This window comes from Lucilia cuprina, chromosome 4 (genome assembly GCF_022045245.1).
Source record: "Lucilia cuprina isolate Lc7/37 chromosome 4, ASM2204524v1, whole genome shotgun sequence".
Taxonomy (NCBI): Eukaryota; Metazoa; Arthropoda; class Insecta; order Diptera; family Calliphoridae; genus Lucilia; species Lucilia cuprina.
In genome coordinates this window covers 66,530,716-66,554,505 of record NC_060952.1, presented here as the reverse complement: position 1 = coordinate 66,554,505, position 23,790 = coordinate 66,530,716, and the positions used below count along the sequence as shown (strand labels likewise).

Below are 23,790 nucleotides of genomic sequence, written 5' to 3'. Positions count from 1 at the left end.
CTTTGTTACATTGATCGGTTTATAAAAGAGGGATCCTGATCCATTTTGTTGGGTATTTCGGACTACCAAATATGTCTCTAGGTGCTGTTGCCAAAACAACAGAGTAGTGAGGTTGTGCGGGCTTTAAGAGGTTAAGGAATGCACTGGAATGGGTCATTAAATGATGGAAATTGCATTTTTAATAATGCAATTCTTTCATGACATCATTAAGGGTGGTCACTTCCGCATTGTCAGAAGATTGATTTCACCAGATGTTGGGACTTGTCAACCCCCTTCTATTGACTTTAGACCAGTGATGGCTTTTTCCTTGTCGGGGTACGCAGATTTATTCCAATGCGGACTGTCATTCCGCAACGGGGCTGATATGTCAAGAGATTAGATAGCTCGAGTACTTCAACAAAGTGCTTGGACCGGACATCCATGTACAAAAATTGCTACCTGAGTTCTTCATAGAGGAATTCAGGGGTGCATGGTAGACCGTCTCTAGTCTACTCAGTGGCTGAAAAAGACCACCGTCAAGGCAGGTGCTCACGTTAATCTTCCAAAATTCAGTCCCGGCAGATTTGATATACTGGAAGCACTTCTTTTTCCCGCGATTTCAATAACTCCAAGATGGGATCTTTCATCAAGGTAACAAGAAACCGAGGAATGCAAGTATACAGATAGCTTAATAAAAGTCAATGGTACACGCAGAGATCGCGACACAGTCACGAAATCACCAAAAGTACCTATTGGATTCTCGCTAAGATATTGTTTCTAAATCAACCGCATTCATAGTTCTCCTATAATTTGCAACACAATTTAATAATTGATTTAGGGCTAACGCTAACTTTAGTGATTCCGTTGCCACGCTTGTGCCGCATAACCATACACACTCAATTCCTTACAGGCTCGCATAACAGTTATCCAAACATGCATTTTATAACAATTATACCGCATTTTATAATTTTCCTATTAATATAAGGAAAATAATGTAAGGAAAAATTTAAATTGAATTGTTTTTTTAGTTTTATTTCTGAAGTTTAGAAAATATTTTTACAAAAACAAAATACATGTTGTTTTTGCTTAGTTGTATTTGTTGTAGAATTGGGACTACCTGTAAATGATTATGCCATGATTAAAAACATAGTAAACAAATAGAAAGTAGTGTCAATCTCTCGTTATTTTTTTAAATTCTCTATCTGACATGCTTAAAGATTTTGAAGTTTTCGTTAAATTAGTGATACTATATACAATTTAATTTTTTCAATTTTATATTGAAATTTCTATATAGCTTTGAAGTTTATGTAAGAAATTTATAAAATAATATCAAATCAGTTAGAAAATATAATAATTTTTTTTTTGATTTAAAAAGATATTTATATTATAATTTTATAAAACTAAAAGTGGTATTAGACGACATGTATTTTACATATTATGTAATGTCACTTTTTTATACATATGTAATTCCGAATGTATGTCAAAATTGTTATTTTACATTCGCTTCAAAATTTTTGCCATCACGCCTGCCTGTGTTTTTCCATATGACATAACCTATAAATAGAATCAAAGCTGTCTTTTTAATGTGTAAAAATTGTTAAAATTATAAATTAGTTTATTATAAATTAATGAATACCTGCATGTTCTTTATTCATTTTCTTTAATTAATTTTTTCGAAAATTTTTTTCAAAACAGCTGTTTAGTTTATGTTTGTCAAACGAAAATAGAGCACGCTCTAATCGAAACAAGTTAGAGTGCTATATTCGGCTGTGCCGAATCTTAGATACCTTTCACTAGCAAGCTTCTTTTTATTAAAACCCATTTAATTATATAATTTTTAGACAACTCGACAAAAGTTTTGTTTCCGTTATGAGGGTACTAACATTTATTCATGTGTGGAACTAATTTTGATTAGGACCAAAAAAATGTTTACTGAGTTTCGGTTGTGGACCTCGTACGGATGCCATGACTTATTAAAAATACTCATGTCGAATTTTATCGAAATATTATCATTTATCAGAAATACGCATTTATGTCAAATTTTATTCCGAAAACTTTGATTGCCAATTTGCGTTTAAGTATTTTTCGGAAATAGACCTTATATGTACCAAATAGAAAAAATTTCGTATAATGATTTATGTGCATACATAATAAATTCAAGTCAAATTTTACTCTAATTGCTTTATTTATTAATTAAATAAGTGCGTTTAAGTGATTTTTAGAAGTGAACCATATATGGCAGCTATGGCCAATAATGAACCGAACCAGGAAAAATTTGGTTAAATATTTTTATTGTACGCAAAATATATGCAAGTCGAATTTTATCCTGATAACTTTATAATTCAATGAAATATGTATATGCGTTTAAGTGATTTTCGGAAGTGAATCGTATATGGGAGCTATGACCAATAATGAAACGACCAAAAAAAATTCGCAAGGTGATTTATATATGGACAAAACGTCCATATATGAATGAAGTATTAATGAATAATGAAATATGTGCGTTAAAGTGATTTTTGGAAGTGGACCTTATATCGGAGCTATGGCCAATAATGGACCGATCCGAGAAAAAATTTATAGAATGGTTTACATATCCACAAAACATATTTGTGTTGAATTTTATCTCGATAACTTAATAATTTAATGAAATATATGATTTTAAGTGAATTTCGGAAGTGGACTTTATATGGGATCTATGACCAACTATGGCCTATCCGAAACAAAATTGTAGGCTTATTTATATATAGACAAAATGTTTTTGTGTCGAATTTAATGTAAATAGCTTAATTAATTAAATATGTGCGTTTAAGAGATTTTCGGAAGTTTACCTTATATGGCAGCAATAACCAATACTGGACCGATCGAGAAAAAAATTGGTAGAATGAATAATGTGTACATAGAATATATCCATGTCGAATTTTATCATGATAAATATATACATTAATAAAATATGTGCGTTTAAGTGATTTTCGGGAGTGGACCTTATATGGGAGCTATGACTTAAAATGGACCAATCCGGGAAAAATTTGGTGGAATGATTAGCGTGTACATAAAACATATTCAAGTCCAATTTTATCCAAATAAATTAATAATTCAATGAAATATGTGCGTTTAGGTGATTTTCGGAAGTGGACCTTATATGGGAGAAATAATGTGGGAAAAAATTCATCGAATTATCTTTTGTAGTTTCTGAGAAAAGAGCTGAAGAATTACGAAAAAACGTATTTTTTTCTAGGTAGTCCGAAATTTTTATTAATAACTTTTTGCGTCGTGAGCCGATTTTGCTGATTTTCAATACCAAACTGCTTAGGATAACAGTAAATATTTGCGGTCAATTTGTTTTATCTCCTTGGTTTAGTTTTAACGTGAGCATGTTTTACACAGACAGACGGACGGACATAGCTAAATCGACTCAGAATTTTACAAGAACCCAGAATATATACTTTGTTGGGTCTTAGATGAATATTTCTTGGTGTTACACACGGAACGACAAACTTATAATATATACCCCCTATCACCATTGATGGTGGCATCAGACGATATGTACAACTTTTGCAGATGAAATTTTGACAGTATATATGTAAAATACATGTCGTCTAATAGCACCTTAATGTGTAAAAAATATCGCCAGACAATTTTTGAGAAATAAAAGAATTTGTACGAGGAAGAAAAAAGGGAAATCACAAGAATTGTAAAGAGAAGATAACAAGAAAAAATCATGTATCTTGATATTGAAATTAAAAGAAAAAAATATTTTTAATGAAAGTTAAGAAATTGATAAACAAATAAAACAAGTTTTAAACGAAAATTTAATTGAAAAAAGTGCAGACATTAAAGTGCAAACCAGTCGCAGCCACCAGCAACGACAAACGACTCTAGTGTTTAGGACGTATTAATAAAAGTGTTGGGAAGATTACAGAAACAAATAACAACTTTTTAAACCATTTGGAATACATTAATTCATGTTTTTAAGATTCACTTTCAATTCATCCAATTAATTCATTTTTTTAAGATTCACTGTTAATTCATCCAATTTATATGTCAAATTTGTTAAATTTTTCTAAAATAGAATAGATAAGAAAATTGTAAAATGATTTTATCTAGGTCAAACATTTAAAGGAAATCAAATATTCACACAGTGATAAAAAAAAATAAAATTCTCGCTTAATAAACCCAATACTTGTATATATGTTTGTAGAGTAAATCATTTGTATTTAAATCAATTAACACATTTTATGTAAAATATTTCTGTATATAAAATTTAACTACTATGATTAGAAATATGTTTGAACCATAATTAATTTTTATTAAATAATTTTAATAAATTTGTTTATTTTTAGTTCGACGGTGGTTGTATATTCATTTAGCTGGACAAGTACTAGTAGCTTTATGGACTTTAAACTTTTATAATATGGTTGTGGATGTTTTTATTTCGACAGCAGGTCGATCTGGTGGAAAGAAAAACCCAGACGTTATGGTTGCCATAATTTGCAGTACATTCACATTTTTTACTACCAGTTATTTAACTCCTTTAGTTATTCTCTTTAAGAAATGCAAAAACTTTCTTGTTATACTTTTTGCCACATATATTATTACAAGATTTTACTTCATTTCTTTTACACACTATGGTTTCCCATATAGAGATGATAAGAGTGGTGATCCCAGAGTCCAACGACATTATATAACGGTAATATAGATTTATTTCTTAATTTACATTTCTAATTAACAATATAATTGTAGCATTCCATAAGGACATTGTACGATAAACAAGGAGACCTTCGTTATACAGATTCCGGATTTTGGTTTCAAGAAATGGATCGAAATGCGCGTAAAACTATTGAAAGTTTAACAATGCCCGAAGAACCAATACCACAGGATGAAAATATTCTTTGTAAGAGTGAAGTTTTTTGCGGACTTCCGTTGCTTTCAGCGCGTCAACTTTTGCCTGGGTATGTTTTTAAAAGTAAAATGTAACTAAATTAGAGTAAGTTTATCACCAGCGAAATTAAAAATATGCTCCAAAAAAGTTTTCAGACCAGACGAAACTAAGCGATTACATAATATTAAATACAATAAAAGAGTTAGATATATTATTTCAGCACGTCAATTTATGCCTGGGCATGTTTTCAAAAGTAAAATGTAGCTAAATTTGAAAATAAAGGTGGAAGGCAACGTGTTTTAATATTTTCCGCCGGAAGTCCACATTACGTGTTTTCGCGTCAAAGCATTACGCACTTTTCATACCTACTTCGCGTTTTACGCTTTAAGTTACATGCCACTTTTTATGCGTAATTTTCATGTTTTATTTTTAAAAAAACTTCGCATTTTTACAGATTTTATTTATTTTTCATCAATAAACTCATTTTATTTTATTCAGATTAATAAATACGCATTAAATAAAAAATATAAAATGTCAAAATCAACTGACATGTTCGTGCGCCGATTGTGACGCCTATAAAAGTAGAAAGTAGATCTACTTTACGCATTATACGCGTCAAGGCATTCTACGCTTTTGTGCTTGTAACTTTCATCATACAAATACATTGATTCTACTTTTTTAATCAAAATAAATTGAAATATTAATCAAAATAAAATTCTAATAGCAAAGACAATAATAAAAAAGTTAAAATGTCCTCGCTGGTTTCAAGTTTGCTTGTAAGTAGTGCGGGCCATTCTCCCTAAAAACATAATTTCATTACTTCATCTTGTGTCCAATTGCAGAAGTTTTTTATGAGTGATGTGTTCTGCTGATATTTTGTTTTAGTGCCAAGATGTGTCCGGTAAGATTGTTCACAGTTCTCACATTTCTCGGATGAACATATATTGCGCTGTCAAACATATGAAGATAAAATTCAACAAGAACTTGTTGGGTTTAGTGTGGTCCGTTTTAATAAAAATATCGTTAGTGCACACAATTTTAAATTATTAATTTAAAAGTTATACACATTTTTTATTTCTAATTTCCTAAATATGATTTCCCCTACTACACGTGTGGCAACGTTTTTCATTATTTGTTTACAAAAAATAAATTTCAATAATTCTTATTTACGTCAAAAAACTTTTCATTGAGAGAGAACGGAGTTACCTTCTTTTCTTTATACCATGGAATGCGAGAAAACTTTTAAACCTCTCACGCTTTACCAGCTGCAAATTACACACCACGTTTTTGTTCATTTTTATAATCTTTTTCTTTAATTGTTGATGAAATTTATTTCACTTTAGTTTATTCTATAGTATTTTGCATATTAAAAGATGTTTTAAGTTCTTTTATATCTTCGCAAGAGCTAAATTACAGCTCTCTTGTGTTAAGCGAAGTGTGGCTTTATTGAAAAAGTTCTTAGATTATATAGCAATTAATTGCTTACACAGGATTATTCATAAAGTGGATAGTGTAACAATTGGACAGAACATTGAACGCAAGAAATACATACCAATTGTAATTCAGGTCTGAGTTGGGGAACAACTCTCGCGTCATCGTTTTTATTTCTTAAGGACGGTCAGGCTTGTGCTTGTTGCTGGGCTTTCGACAGAATTACTTCTCACCCGCACTAATTTAATGCACTACTTCGTATAACTGTTCTATGTTATGCGTTGTCTTCATTAAACGCGTGCTTTCGTTTTACTTCAGGGTGAGGTTATGTTTTTTATTGGTGGAGACCATAGAATACTCACGATGTAACCTGGTGGAGACCATTTAAACTCAAATATAAACTGGTGGAGACCATTAAAACTCTGGAACTTTTTTCTGGTGGAGACCATTAATACTTTTGATGAAATCAAGTCCGGATGCTCCAACTTCCTATATGAAGGTAAAGGTCGGTTGGTGGTGTTTTCTCTGGACAAACGTGTGATAACCTGGCAACATGAGTGCTTGATGCACCGCCATCCTAATTAAAACCCAAAAAAAAAAAGAAATACATACAAACAAAGCCACGATCAGTAAAATATTTAAAGTATTGACTGTTTAATCGACTTTGTAATATGATATTATTTTTAATTGCTTTTTCAATATTCTGTCGGCATAATCGATACATTTTTTATGCTACACCTTCCTTTTACGGAAGAATGTTCATACCCTTTTTAAATGTATGGACATTCTTTAACAAATTATTACTATAATCTTAATAATTAATTTTCTTACAAATATGGGAATAAACATCTTATTTATTACTTAAACACATGCGCATATGTTGTTAATTATATTATTTGTTGAAAATCTTAAGTCTATTCTTATGAACTATTTGCTCTTTTTTATTTTTCTTATCTACTATAGTTACATTATTTCTTAAGTCTATGTTTTTAATTTCGTAAGGTCCTTTATATTGTGGATCTAATTTGTGACCTACTTCATTTTTAACTAAAACTAAATCTCCCACTTTTAATTTATAATCTAACAATGTCTTATCATAATTTAATTTCTGTTTTAACTTATACCTATCAATTATTTCTCGTGCTCACTTATGTGCTATTTCTAACCTATATCTAACTTCCTTAGCATAATCTTCTACATTATATAAATGTGATATTGTATGAACCTTATCAAATTGTTGAAACCCATTAGGAGTCTTACCGAAAACTAACTCATAAGGGCAATAGTCATGCACCGTAGATGGCGTGGTATTGAAACAGTAAGTGAAATGCCTGAGCCATTCATCCCAATCGCTTTTGTCAACGGATATGTATGATCTTACATATTCGTTAAAGGTTCTATGACTTCTTTCTATAGTTCCTAGCGTCTGGTGTGATAAGCAGTCGATGTAATATTTTCTATCTTCAAAAGGTTACATAATTCATTAAGCACCGAATTTTTGTACTCTGCACCCATGTCCGTAATGAACGTCTTCATCGGTCCATAAGTAGGAATAAAATGTTCAAATATGGCTTTCGCAACTGATTTTGCGCTTTTATCTTGAATAGGTACCGTTACAAGATATTTTGTCATGTCGCATATTATTGTGACAGCATATGAATTTCCGTTATATGATTTTGGTAGTGGACCTATAGTGTCCACTATTACCGTATCAAACGGGTTAGCTGGTGTATTTGTCAAAGTCAATGGCATTTTTGTGTGTTTTGTAATTTTAGCCGACTGGCATTTTTGGCACACTTTAACATATTTCGTAATATCACGAGTCATGTTCTTCCAGAAATAGTATCTTTTTATTTTACTAAGAGTTCTTGAAACACCAGAATATCCGCCCTCCGCTGGATCATCATGATTTCGTTTCATTATCTCTGTTATTAACTTAGCATTTGTTACGTGGATCACCTCATTAAGTAGCGCTACTTTCAATACTTTAAATAATTTATTGCCCATTTCCTTAAATTCATTAATAGAGACAAATTCGAAAATTTTCTCACTAGGTGCCACTTGTAATTTATTAATTTTTAGTTTACCGGCCACTTCTTCGAGCCTTGGGAGAAATTGTCCTAAGTCAAATTTGCCATTGATAAACAATTCATTTATTTTCATACATGCAAGTTTCGATTTACCACGTTTAATATAAAATGTATGTGGGTCAATTTTTAGCTTGCAAAATTTTCCGACGTCAGAATTCATAATTGGGTTAAATACATTGGGCTTCTCATGTTTATTTTCTAAATGCTTTTTGTTTAATGTAACTGGAGATTTTTCAAGTGACTCTTTTGCCATTGATCGTGTTGTTATTTTGTATACATTGTTATTTTTATTGTTCATTTCTTTCAAATCATCTATGGTTATACGCGATAATGCGTCAGCAACATAATTATCTTTTCCCCTAAGATATTCAACTGTAAAATCATATTCCTCTAAATCAAGTCTCATTCTTGTTAATTTTGAACTTGGATTTTTCATAGAAAATAAATAAGATAATGGTCTGTGATCAGTGCGGACTAAGAAATGTTTTCCATATATGTACGGTCTAAAATGCATAATAGCCCAGTGTATGGCTGATGACTCCTGTTCTATAGTTGATTTATTGCTTTCGCCCCTTGTAAATACTTTTGAAGCACATGCGACTGGAAGATGCTTTCCATTGTGTTCTTGTGTTGGAAAGGCACCACAAGCTTGTTTGCTTGCATCAGTTGTTATACAAAATTCTTTTAAAAAATCTGAATACTGAAGCAATGTTGGACTCATTAATGCCTTTTTTAGATGTTTAAAAGCCAAATCACAAGCCTCAGTCCATTTGAATTCAACATTTTTCTTCGACAACCGTGTCAAATGTCTTGAATAATCGGAAAAATTTTTGATGAATCTTCTATAATAGTTGCAAAAGGTTTGCCTCGTCAGCGTTTTTTGGTGTTGGATAGTTTTCAACTGCGCTATATTTGCTATCGTCTGGGAGTATTCCTTTATCCGTACATTTATGTCCCAGATATGTTACCTCTTTCCTGAAGAACGTACATTTCTCAGGGTGCAACTTGAGATTATATTTATTACATAACTCAAAAACATTTGTTAAATTCGAAAGCATGGGCTTTTCAGAACAACCTAGTACTACTAAATCGTCCATATACATCATTCTTTGGAATGAATTTGGGGCTATTTTAAACTATAAGGTAATCTAGTAAATCTGTATGATCCATTACTAGTTGAGAAAGACGCAAGATCTCTAGAATCCTTTTCTAGACCTATTTGATGAAAACCTGACATTAAATCTAAACATGAAAAATATTTTGCTCTGCCAAGTTGATCCAAGATATCATAAATTCTTGGTAATGGGTATTTATCCGCTACGAGTTTTTTGCCTATATACATACATATTGGAGTTGTGTCTTTTACTCTCAACTTTTGTTTATAAACAAAAGATCATGATCTTGGCTAAATTCAAGAATGCAGTTATATTTTTTAATGAAATCCATTCCTATAATACCGTCACATGGTATCGGGAATTCATCTTTCACTACGTGAAAGATGAAAGTGATGAGGAATCAAAAACTGCGTGTATCTTAGATCAAAAAATATCGTACCAAGGGATCTAATTTTGCCTTCACCTATTCCACTTAATGTTGTTATATGTTTAGTATTTAATTTTTTAAAGGCATACTGGAGTTTTGGAGTCTGCACCTGTGTCTACTAGCAATGTTATTAATTCTTTAGTTTTATTAATCTGTAGTTTTATGAAAATGCTTAAGTTGAGGTTAATATTATACCCTTTTTTTGTTTACTGTTCTGATCCTAGGGGAGCGTTCTGGTTTTCCGAAGCGCTATCAAATAGATTGGCTGCTCTCACATAATTTCCGCGGTTGTTGTCTCGCTGCAATCTATTTCTGTTGTTATAATTGTTATTATTATTTCTAAATCCATTTCTGTTCGGATTTCTAAAGCCGTGGTTGTCTTCAAAGTTATTGTTACTTCTATTGTAAATTTTTCCTATCATAATTATTGTTGTCCGGTTGCCTCGGTGCAACTGTTTACAAACTTACTAACAACTTCGTTCATACTGTTAAATTGTCCTGCTTCCATGATAAGTTTTACTTTATCAATTGTGCAGTTTTTAGTAAGTGCCTTTACGGCAACCCGTGTTGAATATTTGCCTGCCAATTCGCAAGACAAGCCATCCGATATATACGCGTTTTCTAATGACCTTGTAAGATTTTCTATCTCTGTACAATATGCATTTGCTGTTTTATTATTTTGTCTTATGTTCATTATTTTTGCTGATAATACTTCCACCGATTCTCCCTTAACAGTACTATTGAATTTGCCAACAATTTCTGCTATGGTCGCTTCATTGTTAATTAAATTTCTAGCAGTTCCTTTTAGTTTAGTTTTTATAAGAGACACTGCTGTGGATACGTGGCTTCCCTTTATTGAGTCGACCAAAGCCAATGAATCAAGAAAAGATCGTAAGTTTTCAGATTTTTCATCAAAATCTGTAATTAGCCTTGAGGCTGAATTCAAAAATTCCACTACTGTTTGCGACATTGTTTTAACTGTTCCTGATTCTTGCTGTGAAAAACTAGGTTTTATAATTATCTCTTCATGCAAATTTTCTGGTAAGTCAATTTTTATATCCTTTCTAATGGCAATTTTAAAAACTCTTTCTTTTAAATCCAGAAAAAATCCCTCTGCTGCTGTTTGATGTGCTTTAGTTAGTCTGTTATAATTTACGTTAAGTATTACTCTTATATCCTCATATGTTGGTGAATTGTTTCTTCCTTAGTTGGTCTATCAATATTCAAACATTTGTAAGACCGGTCAAATTTATCTCTAATTATTCTAACTCTTTTTACTATATCTGACCATTCCATCTATACTCTATCCAAATTGTTAGCTCGGCTTGTATATTTCTTCTTTAATCTTTTATTATGTAGGGCGTAAAGACGCAACAATGTATTTAAACCTATTAAAACAGTTGTTATTACTAAACAACATTCAATTAATTCAAGACTTGTATTTCCCTGTACTACCTCTACTTCATTGACCACATTGGCCGAAGGATTTTCTATTTTGGATTGGTGTTTTCCCATTACAAAGGACCTTAAAAATTTTAATTGTGCTTAAATATTATTTTTATTTATATGTATAAAGTAAAAAATCTTTGTCAAATGGCGGTTAACGCCTACTGACCTAAATGTGCAACTGGATGCACAATTATTTTTTTTTATTTTTTTGTTTTTAATAAAAGATCGATTCTACCGATCTTTTCCTACATGGCCGACGCCTGGTTCCAAGGAGGTGGTGGATCCTGGTTTATCAGCCGGATCAGGACTGCCCTTTCTCGTCTTAATTGTCTTAAAACCACCCCTTCGTTTTGGTTTTGTTGTTGGTGGTATCTTTGTTAGGTCTTCTACTGGTTTATTTTTCCATTTAAAGTACTCATCCATTGTTATAGCTCTTGGGCCTGGTGTACCCATTCTATACCTTGGCCGTACAGATTTCTGACGGAGACTTAGCTGTCCGCCAGGAACCACAATTTTGCTTTTAGGTGTCCTTTTATTTTCTGGCACTCCAAAAGACTTTTTATAATAAAACAATTGCCTTTAGGTGCTTTAGAACAGCACTCCCAAGGTCTTTTTTTATTCCTTTTGGGTGCTTATTATTTTTTTTAGCACTCCAAAAAGACTGGCAGGATCGCCATATAGTATTTTGCAAATTAAAAGATGTTTTAAGTTCTTTTATATCTTCGCAAGAGCTAAAATACAGCTCTCTTGTGTTAAGCAAAGTGTGGTTTTATTGATAAATTTCTTAGATTATATAGCAATTAAATGCTTACACAGCATTATTCATAAAGTGGATAGTGTAACAATTGGACAGAACATTGAACGCAAGAAATACATACAAACAAACCCACGATCAGTAAAATATTTAAAGTATTGACTGTTTAATCGACTTTGTAATATGATATTATTTTTAATTGCTTTTTCAATATTCTGTCGGCATAAGCGATACATGTTTTATGCTACAATTTTTATTCTACACTAAACTACACTGAACTTTTCACTGTAGTTTATACTATTTTAATATTTTTAACAGAAGCTTATAACGCGTTGCCGCGTACAAAGTGTGTTGTTTACTTCCACCTTAAGTTTAAAAATGTTTTGAAAGACTTTTTAAAATAATATACTATTTACAAAAAAATTAATAAATATTCGCAAACTTTCAAGATAATTATTTTACTAAAACATCCCAGCAAAATATTTGCTTACAAATTCACTAGAAAAATCACCAGAACTCATCGAGTAAAGTGCTTACAATTCTACTAGAAAAAGTACTTATTTTTGTTTGAGATGTTCCAAAAGTAAGTCAATATTATTTGGTTGGGAATAAGTTGTTTTTTAGTAGAGTTATTTATAGAATATTTATGAAAAAATAAAAAGTCGACACAGACTGGGGTCGAACTCAATACCTTCCGTCTACCAGTTGAAATCTACTTTTACTACACCACTACTTTGCTGTTTTATTGTGCGTCAAATAATAGTTTTCACACACAAATACTATGTATTTTATTTTCTGTTTGTCTAAAAATAGACATTTGATATCGTGTTCTCAAAAAAAGAAAAATCATAAAAAGTAACTGTTTTATTTTTGTTTGTTTCTTTATTTTGATTTTTTTAAACTTAACCTTCAAAGTTAATCATTAATGAAGTACTTAATGGTAATCATTGTAAGCAGCGTTGCCAATTATAAGTAATTCAAAGATCTTTTAGTGTGATGAGTTATTTTAAAACTAAAATAAAAAATATTCACCGCTTTCGCCAAAATAATTGAAATTCGTTTCTTCATAAATTTTCATTCCCTTCTAAGGGAAAATTGATTTCGTGAAATTCCACAACAGTTGATTTTGTTCGTAACAGCTTTTTATTGATTAGAAAATTATATAAAAAATTCACAACAAGGGAAGTTTTTCACGTCAAAAAGGGAAAAGTTGTAAATTAACTTAATTTTAGTTAGGTGAACTTGAACTTAAAATTAAAATTGCATTTCGTGTAAACTTTTGACTAGTTATTGAGACCTTGATCGATTACAGCAATTAGTGATTGAATAAGAAAATCGAACATATTTGTATTAACCTTAATTTTTAAATTGCGTTCCCGAATCAAAATTCCAATTAAGGATTATTTTTTTAATAAACAAATTTTAGCTAAATACTATATGAATTTAAAATATGAATTTAGCGCTTTTTAGTGCGTCTTGAGTAAATGGACTGCGCGTTTTAGTACACAATAGTTGACAACACTGATTGTAAGCAAAGATGTGGGTGGGAATAACGCAAGTTATATGTATTTTTACTGAAATTCAAGCAAATTTGTTATCTGAAACAGATAAATAATTTATTGTATGTTGGCAATAATAATACAAAAAATTTCTTATTGAATCTATAATAATTTTGTAAAAAAAAAAAAATATATATATATATATATATATATAGAATTTAAAAAAAAATTATTTATATAATAATATATATATATATATATATATATATATATATATATATATATATATATATATAATCAAAAAAATTATTTATATACCTTCAACAATTCTATTTCACATTCTAGAAACTACTACTTAGTGCTGTGAAAACTGAAACAGTTATACATGAAATGTTATAAACCAAATAAGAATTAAATCAATTCAATTTTGTACGTTAAAAAACTTATTTTATTGTTGTATTCCATATGCTGACAAAAAAATAAAACTCAAATAAAGATATTTATTAAATTAGTAAAAAATTTTACTGGAAATTTAATTTATTTCAATAAAGTGTTTGTTGGAAAATATTTTCCTTCTGTGTGAAAATCAAACAAACTCATTATAAACCCAAACAAAAGTATATATAAAAATCGAAATAAAATTTAAGCCAGGGATGGCAAAATTGGTACGATGGCGGTTTTTTTAATACTATTTGATGTGCAAAAGTACCGTGATACTCTCGAGTCTTATTTGATACTTTCAGGGCAATTATCTCAATATCCGATTATCGTTTAATCGGTAGTAAATCTGTCTGGTAAAATAATTTTTCTACCCTACACCACTTTAGTGGTATATGAATATTACTTCATATTCTCCATCACATCTGGAATCTAAGATATTTTGTCCGGAGTTTTGAGAAAACGCGCCATGAGTGCTTAAATATAACATTTTACAAAGTACAATTTCGTGGTAATATTTGTATCGTAGCTATGAGATACCATGCATTTCCTGGGGAAAACTTCATCAAATTATATCAAAGGTGCTAACATTGAGGGACGGACACCATATCAACATATAACGCCCATTCCAACTTTAAAATGTATAAACATATTTCAGAAATTACAAACTTTTAGCAAAAAAAAATTGTACTTTGGATTGTAAGAAATCTTTAACTGAATACTCTCCAAGAGGCAAGGTTCACATAATATGGGTACCAGCCCACTCGGGAGTAGTCTGTAACGAAAGAGCGAATGTAATAGCTTTAAAGGGAAGGGAGCTCAAGGCAGTTAAACTGACAAACGCAAAACCATTCGACGCAACAAAAGCTGAACTAAAATATGAGTGAGAGAATCCCATAAGACCTCTTGGAATAATGAAACAGTGGGTAGAACCACGAAAATCCTATTGGGTGTCCCTAATGAGAGCAAGACAAAAAAACACCTCAAAATGAGCATAAAGTATATATATTCTGAGACCTCGTGGGATTTTAAGACGATCTAGCTATGTCCGTCCGATAGCGTCCACAAAAAATAGAGATAGGGAGATGAAACAGAAACATTTGGTATTGAAAATGGCCAAAATCGGTAAACGATTTCACATAGCCCCCATAAAAATGTACCCCCGGAATAATGGGTAAAAAGCTTCAAACATTCACAAATTCGTTGTTCATAAAGCAAATGCCACAAAATTTTGCACAAGTCAGTTTTTTTACTTCCGAAATTAAATTCTAAATTATGGCGGACATAGAACCATAATTGGACCTACCCCCTTTAGAAAATTACTATAATGCTGATTAGTGACTTAAAAATATAAATATTGCGATGAAAATTGATACCCATAAGTTTCATGCGAGCATATATCTCTCCACCAAATTTTATGTGGATCGGTCCATAACTGACCCTATCCCCCTTATAAGGTCCTCTTCAGAAAACGACTTTAACCAAAACCTTTCCACCAAATTTTATGTGGATCGGTCTATAATCGACCCTACTCCCATATTAGGTCCCCTCCATGAAATTACTTTAACGCTCATTACTGCCTTAAAAATACGAGTATAGCGATGCAATTTCACAGAAGTAAGTTTTTCATAAGCCAAAATTTCCTTACCAAATTTTATGTGAACAAGCCTTAATTGACCCTACCCCCCACATAAGGTCCCCATCAGAAAAATACCACTATTCGCTTAAAAATACAAGTATAGTAATGAAATTAGACTCAATTTAGTTCCTTGCTGGTCAAAATCTCTTAACCAAATTTTATGATCGGGCATTAATTGACTCTACCCTCATATAAGGTCCCCATCAGAAAATTAATTATTGGACTTGAAAAAACGAGTAAAGCGATAAAATTCGATATTAACATGACTTGTAGGAACCAAGGTCGTTCTATAAAATTTTACGAGGATCCTACCCCATATATGGCCCCTTCAGAAAATGACTTTAAAACTTAGTACTGGCTTAAAAATACTAGTAGATTTATGAATTCGATATAAACCAGTTTCTGTGGGGATCGGTCCATAATTGTTCCTACCCCTATTTAAGGTCCCCATCAGAAAATTACTTTATCGCTCATTAATGGCTTAAAAATGCTAGTACAGCGATGACACTGATAAGTTCTATAGGAAGCGAAATCTCTCTACAAATTAAATAAATAAGGAACTGAAATATTCTTATGTATGTATAAATCAGTGTTGCCACTTCATGTGTAATTACACATATTGTGTGTAATTTTTATTTCCATGTGTAGCCCATGTGTAATTGATCTCATGTGTAAATTATGTGTAATTTATAATCTCATTGTATTTACATAAGTATTACTTATTTTATATCAAAACGATCCACGCACATACATAGAAATTTATTTTCCCTTTGAAACACTTAAGCAAAAAGTGTCCGTCCTTTTCTTGAGATTTTTTTAAAGCCGGTTTTTAAAAAAAGTGATTCACATACATACATGTAAATGGTACATATACATATTTTATATTCAAAAATAACGAAACAAGAAATAAGAAATTTTCTAAATAATCAAATTTAACTCAAACTAATTTCTAGTGGTAATTTTGTTTCATGTGTGTAAAAGTTACGTTGTTTTTTAGATCTAGTTAAATAATAATTTATTTTAGGGATGACTGGAAGAAATGGCTTCAGATTCCAATCTGATTGGATAAATAAATCTGAAATGATTGTCATATGCTTTAGGTATTCTATATTCTTTTAATGTCATTGTTCAATCAGAAAAGCCAATTTTATATAAAATGAAAAGTGAAGTTTTTAATATATTGCAAATATATTATATAAAAATGGATGTTTTGAAGTCAAAAAGCGTATGGCAAATCAACGAATCAGATGAAAACCTATTTTCAAACATAAATGATATTTATGTTGGAGTTGTTGCATATGAATCATTAACTCAGATATATGCATCACAAAAAAACAATCATTCTTCAAGATTGTAGAAAATTTTACATGGAGGCAATAAAATCAAGATTTGATTTTAGTAATCAAATTTATTCTATTGTAGATATGTTAATACAAAAGTTGCTCAGTCTTTTGAACCAAATACATTATCCCTATTTAAAAAAAGATTTCCGTCATTCGACACAGATTTACAACAACTTGACAATGAATGGCGACAGCATGCTCTATTAGACTTTAAAAAATTTGAACTTAATGCAAGTCTAGAACCAGAAGTATACTGACCTAAAGTTTTTAAATTAAAAAATTCTTTAGAAGAATGTTTGTTTCCCAATCTACAAAAAGTAATTCAGTTTATTTTAATATTACCTTTTTCAAATGCTTCTGCTGAAAGAATTTTTAGTAATTTGAAAAATTGCAAAACTGATTTAAGAAATAGAATGTTTTCTGAATCAAATGCATAAATTTTTTTACTAATGAAAGAATTTTAAGAAACGGTAAAAAAAACTATGAACCTAGTCAAGCAATTATCAAAAAGAATTGGAAATAGTGATCTCAGTTATAACTATATATGTATATATAGAGATATTTTAATTATCTAATTTTATATTTTGTTTATAAATGAATTAATTATAATTGTTTAAATATTCGTATAGAAAAATATGTATATGATTTATTTTTGTTTAATTGTTTTTTGTGTTTAAATAAAAATTAATAAAGGGCATGTGCATTTTTTTTAAATGTGTAATTTAGGAGTCGATCAAGTGTAGTTTCTAAATTTTGTGGTGGCAACACTGGTATAAATAACCCTACTCCCTATATTAATTAGCACTGTCAATAGTTAAACCCCCATTAATGGACCTCTTTTAAATGTTACCTTGATGTTCTCATTATTATTGATATATAATAATAAAATATATTCAAAATATCAAAGTTCATTTATATGGCAGTGATTTGATGGTGGGTGCAAAAGATTCGGCATAGCCGAATATAACACTCTTACTTGTTTATTGCTTATATATGTAAACAATACCAAATGTTTATGTTTTATTTGAAAAATTTAAATTGAAAAATAAGTTAAAAAGAAAAATTATTTTTGTAAAAAACTTTTTATGAAGGAAAATTGCATCTAAATTACGTAATATCTTGTAATATATAATGAATATTGCACGGCACATGGTCTTCGATAACTAAAGACCTCTAAATAAACTTTTATTTAAAATTTCATGAGAACTAACTAGAGTCTATATTATTTCACGCAATTGAAAAAATGTTTGCTGAAATGTTGTTAGAAACATTTCAAATGTTTTTCAACAATACAAACATAGTACTAATTAGGCAACATTTTTCCATAAAACAGAATACCAAGCTTTAAAAAGAAAAAGTCCAATAATTTCGAGCCAAAAGTGAGTATACATGCTTATTAAATTTTGACACCAATTGCAAATGTTACCGATTATGTTTCAAAGATTTCTTACATTTTTATAAATTGTTTATCACATTTAATAAAAACTATATATATATATATATATATATATATATATATATATATATATATATATATATATATATATATATATATATATATATATATATATATATATATATATATATATATATATATATATATATATATTTTATATATATATATATATGTATATATATATATATATATATCTATATATATATATATATATATATATATATATTATATATATAATATATATACATTATATATATTATATATATATATATATATATATATATTATATATATATATATATTATATATATATATATATATATATATATATATATTATATATATATATAATATATATATATATATATATATATATTTTTACATGTTCTTTATTCATTTTCTTTTATGTAAATATCAAATGTAATACATGTACCCACTTGGCCTGTAAAAATTATATTACAAGTATTCTTATTATCTATGAGAACATCCACTCCTTCTAACGACCCCTACAAATACATATATAAAATAAAAAATTAGATAAACAATGTACCCTAATTATAAGCCAAAATTGTTGGATTGAAGCATATCAAAAATTCTTAGCTTGAGGGTCATTACTGCTAATGTGGGTAAGAAGGGCAGCCACTCAATCAAACATGAGTGGCTCATATGGGTCCACGTAGTTGCGGTCCCGTTGTGTTACTGATAATGTAAAAGAACGTAAATTCCTGGGTAATAAATTCCAAATACGAGCAGATTGTACAACAAATGATTGTTCATATATTGAATTATGTATAGCAGATATAATAATTTGTGGATTCCGAATAGATCTTGTAAATAATATTTTTTGTACAATATACTGGAGTATTTGAAGTTTAATGATTTTATATAGTTATATTAAAAGCGAAATTTAAGATAATCATCAAAGTCAAGATTCAAAAAATTTTTCAAGTGTGAGGAAATATGAGCTCTTACCCTAACATATACAAATCTAATAATTTTATGCACAATAAATTTAATTTTTTTTTGTAGTCATCTTACAACGTGAATAAACCTCAATACAATAATTAACATGTGACATAAGTAATGAATGTCCAACTGACCTTTTAACATGTAAAGGTATAAAAAGATTTAGGTGATATAAACCACGTAAAGTCAGACGACTCTATAGCATATATTATCAACATGTAGTCCAAAAGATAAACTATCATTAATTATATCTCCAAGACATCGCAAAGAACTGACAATTTCAACATTAGAGCCACAAATCCTTAAAATGAAGTCGAACAAATCTGTTCTGCTCGGTCTAAATACTAACCGCTTTATACAAAAACGATTATTAACATAACAATGGTTGTTAAAACCTTTTTTATATGGAAAAAGTGTACAGTAAACCATTGTTAACTTTAATAATCGTTTTTGCATAAGGCCCTATAGCTTTACTCTTATCTGGGTTGATATGTAGGCAGTTTATTGTCATCCAATCATCCAGATTGGACAAATCATAGTTTATAGTGGCTTGCAAAGTATCAACAAATTGTCTCTCACCAGACCATAAAATTTGTATATCATCAGCAAAAGCAAATGGTTTACAATTACTGTAACTTATTGATTCAAACAAATCATTTAGGAATAATGTAAATAGAATAGGGCCAATTACAGAACCCTGGGGAACGCCTGATTTTACAAATTTTAGGTCAGAAGATGAGCCATTAACAGAAACAAATTGCCTACGATCACAAAGATAAAACCAAATTATTGAAAGAGATCTTTGTACTTTTTCGTTTTTCCGATGGTACTTTTTGATATTTTTACGATATTGAACATAGTTAGGGTAGCGAAGCACCCAGGGTATGCTAGTTTTTTATAATTTCCCAAATTTATGAATCTTGTTTAATAAATTTTGTATCATTTCATAAATCTATGTTGAATTACAAAAAAAAATGTTTTGCAAAAACTTATTATTTAATATCAAAAGTATTAATTTCTTCATCCATTTTACCTCCTAAAACACCCGCCAAGTATAGATCTAACTTTGTTCCAAATTTGAAATAAATCGGTCCAGTCGTTAAGGCGTGATTGACGAACAAATAAACGAATAGGCTTACAAAGATATTTATGATAGGATTTCATACAGAAAAAAATCCTTTTTACCCACATTTTAAAACATAAATTTTAAATCATAGTAAATTTAAGAAATTTCATATAAGTGCCAAAATAACAAATAATTTTACTTTTATATTATTTAATTTTGAAAGTATGACATTTGTTAGTACTTTGCTCCATTAAAATATATTTAGTTTTTGTCCCCTTTGGGGGGCTTATAAATGCATATATATAAAGCTTTAGAACAAACAAAAATTAGTCTCAGAGCACAAAAGTACTAATTTTTCCCGTTTCCCCCTTTTGTCGTATTTTTCCATGATAATTCATATTTCTGAAACATTTTAAAATGTACTATATTTTGGCTTAAGTAAAGAAAATATTTGATATATATGCCCTAAGCCCTAATTTGAGCGCTATTTATCCATTTAACTTTTTGAGCCCTCCTAGTAGTAGTATATATAGGCGGAACTGAAGCGGGTTTCAAACAAAAATTTTAATTCTCTTCACACAGACGAGCTCTGAGAGAATAAAACAAACTTGTAAGAACTAAACGCATTCACTGAACTTAAAATTTTCTTCGCAAAATTGCGAAGATATTACCACTTATTAGTGGTAATATTTATTTAAAACCCCGAAAATAATTTATATTTTACAAACGAAAAAAATATTTTTTAATCGTTGACATTTTATTTTAATTAAAATTAAAAAATGAAAAGTTGTACATTTTAGTATTGAAAATTAAAAAAGTATTTTACACACTTTTTTTCATTTTGCATTAGTGCAGAAAAAAACAAGTAAGAAAGTATAGTCGGGCATGGCCGACCATGAGGGCTGATCCTTACGAAAATCTGCAGTGTCATTTATACTTATATAAAACTTATTTGCGCCAATTTTTAGAGAGATAGTAGAATATTTGACGTAAAAAAGTTCAAATCGGGAGGTACGGTTGTATGGGGGCTAGGTGAAATAGTGGACCGATTTCGACCATTTTCAGTAGGCTTCGTCCCTGTGCCAAAAAACATGTTTGGTCCAAATTTCATCAAATTATCTTGAAAATTGCGACCTGTACCTTGCGCACAAGGTTTACATGGACAGCCAGCCGGACGGACGGACATGTCTTAATCGGTTCAAATAATGATTCTGAATCGATCGGTATACTTTAAGGTGGGTATTGGACCAATATTTTTGTATGTTACAAACATCAGCACAAACGTATAATACCCTCCCAACTATAGTGGTGTAGGGTATAATAACAAAAAGAGGTGTTTATAATATAGTAGTATTGATAATGTAACTCTATTATTATTCAGTAAGTGACCTTGATTTTCGGAATCTATATAAAGTAACTGACTATGAAAGATCTATTTCTACACAAAGAATAACGTCCAAAAAAATACATTTGCTATTTAGTACCTTTTGACCAACTGTGTTTATTTTTGTGCTTCTACTAATACATTCTCAGCAGTTAGGTCTTTGACAGGGGACTTAGGTCCTTGAAAATTAGTTTCGCCTATATATTACTATATGCCTCCTAGTCCAAAAGATATAGATCCTTATTTATAAACTTTTATCAAAGGTTTAGAAAACAAATTTTGATAAATGGTTATGAATAAGACTATAACACCCTTCAAGGATAGATCAACCTATGTTCCAAATTTCAAGAAAATTGGTCAAGACGTTTAGGCAGAATTGACGAACATACATACAAAGAGATTTATAATATATTAGGATTACAAAAATATTAAAAATTAGTGTGGCCATCGGCCGACCATATCGAGACCTATCAAAGTGTAAAAACATACAATTACAAAAAAAAACTAATTTAATTTTTTTGTACAAATGTATATTCAATATAAAACTATGCATACTATGGTTTTACATCAATTCTTAACTCTACGTTAATGAAGAAATTCTATTGCTGTTTATAATATAGTAGTATTGATAATGTAACTCTATTATTATTCAGTAAGTGACCTTGATTTTCGGAATCTATATAAAGTAACTGACTATGAAAGATCTATTTCTACCAGCTGCAAATATGTCAAATCAATTCCAGGTATTAAGATTCAAGTGTTTTGTGCCACACCGGTTAAAACTTTGAAATCTAAACAATTCCTATACATTATATCAAAAAAGTAGGAACATTTTTAGCTTCTCTTATATCTCGCAAATAAGTTTCTCTATAGCTTATCTCCTTCTGGTAACTGCTTGACAATAACTGCATTAATTATGTACAAGTTTTCATTATAGCTTTAAAAAATTTCTGAACATAGAATGCATATTTTCTGGTAGATTGCCTTAACATATAACCATAACATATCTTCAATTATATTTGCTGCATTCCTAACTACATTTATGTGTATTTCCATGACATACTTAATTTGTGGAAGTGTTTTTATATCATAGTTTTCAAGCTGCAGGGTAACTTTTTTGAAAAACTTTTGATTATTGTGTATGAGAGTAAGCTTTATTTGACAAAATTAGCATCGAATCGACGTGTCATCATTAGATGTATGCTGTAATAGCTCTGCGTAGCCTTGAGCGAGTTTGTAGTCCGGTAAGAAGTCTAGCCAGTGGGTTTGGATGTTGATGCAATTTTGTCCAGTAGGCTTCTTGAATTTTCCTAAATTTTCGTGAAAAAATAATTTGAAACAGAATTAAATCATCAAAGCCATTTCAAAAACTCTCAAAACCTTAAAATCTCATTTCAATGAGTGTATTACAGATTTTTTGGGCAAAAGTATCAAAATATAGCACCCTAAAACCCCAACTAGCCAACTAACTAAATTCATCTTTAACAAGTGGCACTTCTAAGTCGCTATGTAAATTTTGATTTAATTTATATGTAAATAATTTTCGAGAAAAAATAATTTGAAACAGAATTAAATCATCAAAGCCATTTTAAAAACTCTCAAAACCTTAAAATCTCATTCCAATGAGTGTATGAGAGATTATTTGGGCAAACATATCAAAATATAGCACCCCAAAACCCCAACTAGCAATCAAAGCCCTAAAAAACGTTATTGTAAATAGTCAAAAATTCCCGAAAAGTCGGTAAAATTTATGATAGTTTTTATTAAATGTGATAAACAATTTATAAAAATGTAAGAAATCTTTGAAACATAATCGGTAACATTTGCAATTGGTGTCAAAATTTAATAAGCATGTATACTCACTTTTGGCTCGAAAT

The 23,790-nt window shown here is 29.9% G+C and overlaps 1 protein-coding gene across 1 annotated transcript in view; it reads left to right on the top strand.

Annotated features, from left to right (window-relative positions):
- Positions 1-23,790, top strand: part of LOC111681669 (endoplasmic reticulum metallopeptidase 1-like) — a 237,587-nt gene that overhangs the window by 191,939 nt on the left and 21,858 nt on the right. The window contains exons 10-11 of the mRNA XM_046948809.1: positions 4,320-4,666; positions 4,720-4,928. Coding sequence (XP_046804765.1) covers positions 4,320-4,666; positions 4,720-4,928 — 556 coding nt within the window. The remainder of the gene's footprint in view (positions 1-4,319; positions 4,667-4,719; positions 4,929-23,790) is intronic.